This window comes from Ascaphus truei, unplaced genomic scaffold (genome assembly GCF_040206685.1).
Source record: "Ascaphus truei isolate aAscTru1 unplaced genomic scaffold, aAscTru1.hap1 HAP1_SCAFFOLD_3010, whole genome shotgun sequence".
NCBI classification, from domain to species: Eukaryota; Metazoa; Chordata; class Amphibia; order Anura; family Ascaphidae; genus Ascaphus; species Ascaphus truei.
Genome location: NW_027455974.1, coordinates 1 through 8,091, shown reverse-complemented (window position 1 = coordinate 8,091; position 8,091 = coordinate 1). Strand labels below are relative to the sequence as shown.

The following is an 8,091-nucleotide window of genomic DNA, read 5'->3' as shown; positions in this document are numbered from 1 at the left end:
ATTGAGCATGTCCGAGAATAAATCCCCCGTCTGATCCCCACACCAGCTTTCTTGCCTTTTTTTTGGTCTACAAAAAAAGATATAGAGATATTCAGTCTCGCCGTTATACAGGAAGAAGTATCTCTCCCGCAGCTCTCCTCATCCTCCACCGCACGCAGCTTTGCACCCGGGAGGAAAGTGTCCCGCCAGAAACGGGTCAGCCGCTGTCCTCCGCTTCCTAGAGATGAGGATGCAGCGTGGTCTGTGCGGCGAGATACAGGAGTACTGCGCATGCGTTACATATGTCCTGTTTCTCTCTGGACTTGGGGGGGGGGGGGGGGGGGGGGGGGGGGGGGGCCTGAGGGTGAAGCCTGTGATGAACATGGAAACAGCCTGCAAAAGACATTCTGGAGTATTATATTCCCAAGGCACGCAAAGTAAGTCATTGTGAGTATAAAAGGGACAGAAACCCTCCACCCGTAAGGGAGCAGCGTTCAGATGGATAATAAGCACAAAGTGACGCCCTGTGAGAGCGCGTTTGCATGGCATTACCCAGAATCCTTGGCTGCAGTGGGAGCATTGTATGCTGAGTGATTATGGGAAAAGACAGGGTGGTGGATCGGTCTGAGATGCCAGTGTGCTAATAAGCGGTATTTTTATTCTATTCTGAGATTTTACTGTCTATTCCCTTTGTGAGGAATAACGGCCGCACTCTGGGGTTATCATAATATCCCTGGAGAGAAAGAGAGGGGTAATGATACACCACCAAATACAGAACACTGCACCCCCACCCGCAGATAACAACCACCACACCCTCCCCCGCATGTCACCAGAACCCCCTCGCCCGCATATAACTACACCCTCCCCCGCATGTCACCAGAACCCCCTCGCCCGCATATAACCACACCCTCCCCCGCATGTCACCAGAACCCCCTCGCCCGCATATAACTACACCCTCCCCCGCATGTCACCAGAACCCCCTCGCCCGCATATAACCACACCCTCCCCCGCATGTCACCAGAACCTACTCGCCCGCATACAACTACACCCTCCCCCGCATGTCACCAGAACCCCCTCGCCCGCATATAACTACACCCTCCCCCGCATGTCACCAGAACACACTCGCCGCATATAACCACACCCTCCCCCGCATGTCACCAGAACCCTCACCTGCAGTTTACCAGAACCTCCTACACCCTCATCCACATGTCACCAGAACCCCCTCACCCGTATATAACTACACCAATCATGAGTTACCTTTACTTCCCCGTCTCATGGGCTTTAATGTTGTCATTGCATTTTGTTAAACATTGTTTAATGGTGTATGAGCAGGCATGCAGAACTCACGTGGCATCCAGTGAGCATTATAAAAAGGACATGCAAACCCAACAGAACCATGCACGGTGGCAGAACCACCTGCACGCAACCCCCCCCCCCGCCAGACACAAGAGCAAGAAACTGTACAATATAAACTCTTTATTTTGTTTATAAACTGGCAGAAACGTCAGATTTCCATGTCATTTATTACAGAATTAAATCGAGCCACAAATTTTGAAAAGAAACTATAGAAACTGGAAGAAAAAAAAAAAAGTTTGATGCTTAAGATAATAATTGAAATAAAGACACCAGTCTGTGCACTTTCCTCTCTGTACAGGAGAACACTGACAGCTCAGAGTATACACAGCAAGACACACTCAGGACACTGGACATGTATGGCTGACACCTAACAAGATATACAGAGGCAGGAGACCGAGATCAGCGGTCAGGCATCACCTGATACATGGGATTCAAGAAAATGTTCATTTGTCCACAGAGCGGTTAGCAAAATCTGCATTAATCTCCCACTGTGAGAGTGCCTGTGTGTGAGCATGAGTGCCTGTGTATGTAACTGAGTGAGAGCATGAGTGCCTGTGTATGTAACTGAGTGAGAGCATGAGTGCCTGTGTATGTAACTGAGTGAGAGCATGAGTGTGAGCACCTGTGAGCCTGCATGTGAGAGTAAGAGCAAGTGTGAAGGCTTGTGTGTATATAAAAGGCATGTGACTGATGCTCAGGTATAAAACCCACCCCCCAGTTTTAGTTTTCCAGGGGGGAAGGGGAGGGGGGGTGAGTTTTCCCACTTGCGCGCCCCCCAGACCGGCACTTACACATACAGGGCCAGTGAATGTTCAACGGAAACGGTGCTAATTAAACTGTACTCTGGCAAACAAACAAAAAAGCAACAATTAAAAAAAGCAACCAAAACTTTTATTGGATAGTGAGAAAATAAGTTAAAGTTCAGAACAGAGCCACATCCCCACCGCGTAAAAACGAGCTGAAAATGCAGGCAGCATAACATGGCAGAAACATGCAGCGCCGAGATAACCGACTGGTAACCGTACCAGCTCTCCACTCACCCAAAGTCTGCCACACACTGCCCGGGGGGGGGGGGGATCACTACTGTGCCATCTAGCACAGTGCTGCTCAACTCCGCTCCTCAAGCCCCTCCCATGCCAACAGGTCAGGTTTTCAGGACATCCAAGCTTCAGCACAGGTAGCTCAATCAAAGACTGAGCCACCTGTGCCGACACATGGACTGATTGAGCCACCTGTGCTGAAGCAGGAATATCATAAACACTTGACCTTGGGCGGGAGGGGGGGTCTTGAGCACTGGAGTTGAACACCCCTGATCTGGTACATAAACAGAACCCCTATCTATGGGCACAAAACACCCAGAAGGGTGGGGGGGGGGGGGGCCTCATACCTTACTGTGCCACCTGCACCCCATACCTGCAAGGTGAGACGCACGGCCATTAAATAAAACCGATTATGCACCGGGGTAGTCAATTGTTTAGAAGGAACTGCAAAATCAGTTATTTCATGCTGGGAAGTAGGAATGGCTCCCAGCCCTCAGGGTAGGAAACTTAGCTGCATGTTGGGCTATTGCCACATCTGCCATCTAACACACAGCACTATAGCCCAGAGCCACTGAAGGCTGCTAAGCTTCAGCACGCCTCTACTCCCATTCACATGAATGCCAGCCTAGCACCCTTTTGTGTCTCTGGGCCTGTGAGGCTCTCTCCCCTGGAGTGCTTGAGGTGAGAATTAGAGGTGTGCGAGGAGCTGGAATTGCTGGAGGATGTATACAATGTGTTTTGGGTTCGCAGAACACGTGAAGTGTCTGTATTGCTTTATATCGTTATTCTTCCAAGGAGAACGATCCCGACCATGACATTGTATGTATATCTATATCATTTTTTTTTTTTTAACAAAGCCCATTCAGCTGCATCTCAAACAACTGGGGATCTCGCGCAGAATCAGACACTGCCCCGTGACAGGTGCAGACACAGGAAACAGCTCCTGATCCCATTCACACAAAGGCAAAATAAAAAGGCACTGATAAAAAACAAAAAAGCAGCAGAAAAACGTGCCCCTCCTCAGGGTGGCGCCCCAGCCCAGAGAATGCCAACCACACATGGCACACGGGCAGCACTACCACCATCTAAAAAATAGCTGCACTTATTTCACACTTATTGTAAAAACACACAGGAGCACATAGCTGCAGGACGGGGTACAACCCCCTCACAAGCTTGAACAGGAGACATTTCCTAAACTGGCTGTACTAGGAAAGTCAGAGCTCCGAGAACATCTGAGTAACTAAACCCCATCTCTTCCGCCACAATTAGGTGCTTCAGGGAGAGGCATTAACCGTTCAGTGCCTTGCCAGGCTGCAACATACTTCCCTCCCCTCCCCTCGGGTCAACGGATCGTTAGGGGCCAAGAAGGAAGGGTAAGAGGGAAGAGACACAGGAGAGGAGTATTGGGACCCGATGAATCCAAAACAAATGCTCTGCCCAAGTCGGAGTAATGGAGGGAACAGGTCAGAGCTGTGTGCTCCAGGGTACCGCAGCCTCTCCCAGAAGGCAGGTGGAAGAGCGAGACACAAGGCATGTCGACGTCATAACGTAAGGGTCACTGTGATCGTTTAATACAAGGAACATGAGGAAAAGCAAGAGTCACCAGAACAAGACCCCAGCTCCCCTGCTGTGTACCAAGGAGCAAAAAGCCGAGGGACTGTCACTGTTCTGGCTGCTCTCCCATGTGTCATGCCTAACTGCTTCAGACAGGGAAACCTGAGCCCAGCGGTCTCCTTACAACCCCCCCCCACCCCAATCAGATCTGATCCTGCACACCACAGACAGGAGCTAAATTACGGAAAGTTTTAGCAAGTCCAACCCCAGCCAGGCAAAGAATCCTAGTGTGTGCTAGAGGCCGTGTTCTGGCTCACGCGTGAGGCCTCTCACACAGCGCATGGGGAGGGGGGGTGTGCTGGGGGACAATAGGATGAGTAAACACTGCTTTTAGTCCCTTTTCGAGCTTTAGAAAGATTCAGAGTAATCTCTGTCAAACGCTCAACTTAAAACCTTCAGAACCACAGCCTTGCAATGCTGCGCAGGCGGTTCTGGTGCTGAACAGGTCAAACACAGCTGCTCATCTGTTCATTTAAAAGGGCGGTGATGGTGGGGGATGACCCGCTCCTCGTACCTAGGACCCCTCCCCCGGCTCCATGGGGGTTTCCTGCTTTATCATTGTTGATAAATTATGAAAAATTATTGAAAAAAAAAAACAAAAACAGAGAAAGAAAACAAAACATATTTGGGGCCGGCCCCTCATAGTCGGCACAGACAGAAGAGTGTGGGGATAAACACTCCGAAGGCCACCAGGATGGGAAACATGAGGCTGCTGTTGTCCGAGGCGTACGGATTGGGGGTCCGAGGCCCGGACTGCACGCGGTTCTTGTTGCTCTGTTTCTTGTTATTGGAGCCTTCCTCCTCCTCCTCTTCTTCCTCCTCTTCCTTCTTCTCCAGGCCGGGATGGGGCTGCAGCTTTGGGACCTCTGCGGCAGGAAAGGGAAGACACAGGATTGATGACCACGCTGCCGGGACCCTTCCGTGGTTTAAGGCCACGTATGAAACTCTTCAGTGCTGGAGCTTGCAATATACTGCAGAACAACATCTCGGCACTGAAGGCTCCTAAGAGATTACTGGCCGAGACATCAGCATGTTATGGATACCTCCCACTGGGAATGTTTCCGAGTTGCAACATGAAACACTACTTACGTTTCAGTTTACACTCCCACTGTCTGCTAACTCTGCCTCCCCCCCCCCCCCCTCTCCTGTACCACCCATCTGAGGGAAGAGACTTCTGTGGTCTACAGCAATATTAACATTTCAAGAACTTGGGCAGTAGTGGCAACTATCCCAGCTACCGAGAGTACTCTAAGGCTACTTCTACTGCTTCTTTCTACACAGTCTGGGGACATCACATCTATATTTGGTGAAAACACACTACATTTATAGATCAGCCAAACAGGCGAAGTCCCTGCTTCTGTTCAACGTTTCCTACCGGTTGTCTTGGGCTTCTGTCAGAATGTGGGAAGGTTTCCCAAATCCACAGATCTCAACTCACCGTCTAGTGTTCCCTTCATGAGAAATAACGCGCACACTTTGGGGTTATCATAATATCCCTGGAAAGAAAAATAAAGGGGATTAGCGCTCAAAAGGAAAATGATACACCGCCAGAAACAAGACACTGAATCCCCACCCGCAGGTCACTAGATTCCTCCCTATGTCACCTCTCCAATGCGCTGCTGGACATCATGGCAGAAAAGAGGACACACAACATGCTCATATAGTCAGGGTCCCCCCCCAGTCCTGCGCAGCGTAGAGTCCATCACAAGTTACCTTTACAAACTCCACATTGAGTTTCCCAGTGAAGGTGGACACTTCCCCTTGCACACTCAGCTTCCCCTTCCTGATGCTGACTGGGATGATCTCGTCATGGGCCGTGCTGTGTCCTACACGGTCAAAAATATCCAGGTCCTTCACCACGGCATGGCCATTCACACGCACGTCAAACACCTGAGGGCAGCAGAGGGCAGAAACGTGAGCCGGGAGCTCGGGCTGCACAGATAACGTTCCAGCTGCTGGGCTCCCATGTGACAGGAGTGCTGACAGGCTGTACGAGTGAGGGCAGCAAGGGACGCAACCACCTCACCTTCTGCTGGGGACTGTGCAAAATAAACCTCTGCAAACTTCAACACGAGGACGTACTCTCCCTCGTCCCGTATGGGAATCTCGTACCCGAAGGTGTCCTCATTATACCGCTCAGTCTGATACAGGACTTGATCCTCTGAGCTGGCGCGCAGGATGGGCAGCTTCAAGCCATAATCGGACGCTGCGCAGGGAGAGAGAACAAGCATGAACATGGATACCCAAACACCGGGAAAAGACCAGCATACTGCACATGTGAAGTGGCATAAGGAGGGTACATTGCAATATCATGCAGCTCACAACAACACACACCGGACTCTATGACGGGGACACAGCCTGCAGCAGCGCGAGGGATAGGAGCGGGACCCAGACATCCCCACATGTAGAAACCGACCCGGGGGCCAACAGGAGAAGGGGCAGTCAGTTCCTGCCCCTCCATCTACTTACTCCCTGAGACTGTCCCTGCCATCCCCTTCGTTTTCCCCAGGCCTGTTCCTGTACTCCATTCCTCTTCTTGCCCCAGGGCATGTCTCTGTCCCCCATTCCTCCTCTTGCCCAGGGCATGTCTCTGTCCCCCATTCCTCCTCTTGTCCCAGGGCCTGTCTCTGTCCCCCATTCCTCTTCTTGCCCACGGGACTGTCCCTGTCCCCCATTCCTCTTATTGCCCCAGGGCCTGTCCCTGCACCCCCCCTCCCCGTTGCACCATGGGTCTGTAGCTGCCCCTCTTCTCGTTGCCCGCCATCGGACTGTCCCTGGCTGCCTTCCCTTGTTGACCCCCTCCCCTCTACATACCTCTGCCCACTCTGCCCTCCAGCGGGTCCTTCCGGTAGTGGATCCCGTGCACGTCCACATGGGCCTCTCCGCCCGAATTCACCGCCCAGATCACCTTGTCCGTCAACCCGGCCCCCTCCGCTTGGAACGGCCCGAGCGCGGTGAGGAGGAGGAGGGCGGCCAGCGGGACCAGCGCGGTCCCGACCCCGGCCATCTCTCCGTGTGTGCTGCCCGGCGTCACTTCCTCCCCCGGGCGGACTCCCCGCGCTCCGCCGCCACCGCCGCCGCCAGCCCGCACATTTCATTCACTCTCCCCCCCGAGGCCTCACCCGAACTTGACGCGCTCCGGCCCGCAGCCAATCACAGCGCGCGCCGGGCAATGATTCACCAGCCATCGGCCGAACTAGACCACTGATTGGCTGAGAGGGGCGAGGAAGGGGCGGAGCAATGAATAATAAATAGAGAGATCAACCAATCCTCAGCCGACACTGCGCAGGGGGGGCGGAGTCACAGGCTGCGGTTTGGTTGAGCGGAAATAACCGGTTGGCAGGAGGCGGAAGTGCGCGGAGCTTCCGGAGGGGGGGAGGAAGAACCGGGGTTCCGCGACACCGGCTGGCGCTTTGTAACCGGGCGGGGCGTCAGATCCAGGGCCTCTCTCACTCCGGAGGAGTCTCGGACGGGAGACACGCGAAGCTTCGATACGGGCCGCGCGGCGGGAGCCAGCCAATCAGAGCGCTCCAGCGCGGCCTACAGCGGAGCATTGTGGGAACCTCTGCAGGAAGGACATGGCAGCAAGGCATGCTGGGAGTGGGAGAACCTGTCACCATGGCAACGGCCCTGGAGAGAGGCCCTGAAACACACACACACAGGTCTAAATATAGCCGAGAGGCATTGAGTATCAGTATGCACACACACGGACCGGACTTCATACTTTAAGTGTACACAAGACTTGAGATTTATGAGATTTATCTATGTTTTGAGCGTGTGTGTGTGTGTGTGTGTATATATGTATATATATATACACACACACACACTGTAACATAGTGAGATTTGCAGCGTATATATATCCGCCACTCCCTTGATAAAGGCCCTGTTTTTAGGACTGAAACGTTGGTGTTTTGTGCCTGCTTTACTAATACAATTCTTTTTGCTAATAAGTGTGCTGTCTCTTCCTTGCTGTGCCTACTTTGGATTCCCTGGATTCTCTGGTCTGCCTGGTAAGGAGCCTTTGATTATATATATATATATATATATATATATATATATATATATATATATATATATATATATACATATACATACACACACA

The 8,091-nt window shown here is 52.1% G+C and overlaps 1 protein-coding gene across 1 annotated transcript; it reads right to left on the bottom strand.

Moving 5' to 3' along the window:
• Window positions 1-1,440: 1,440 nt before the first annotated feature.
• MLEC (malectin) lies at window positions 1,441-7,552 on the bottom strand. The gene is given in 6 exon segments (XM_075583215.1): window positions 1,441-4,817; window positions 4,819-4,855; window positions 5,428-5,485; window positions 5,703-5,879; window positions 6,011-6,195; window positions 6,804-7,552. Coding segments are annotated over 6 exon segments (909 nt in total). The 5' UTR covers window positions 6,997-7,552; the 3' UTR covers window positions 1,441-4,558.
• Between the last annotated feature and the right edge of the window lie 539 nt (window positions 7,553-8,091).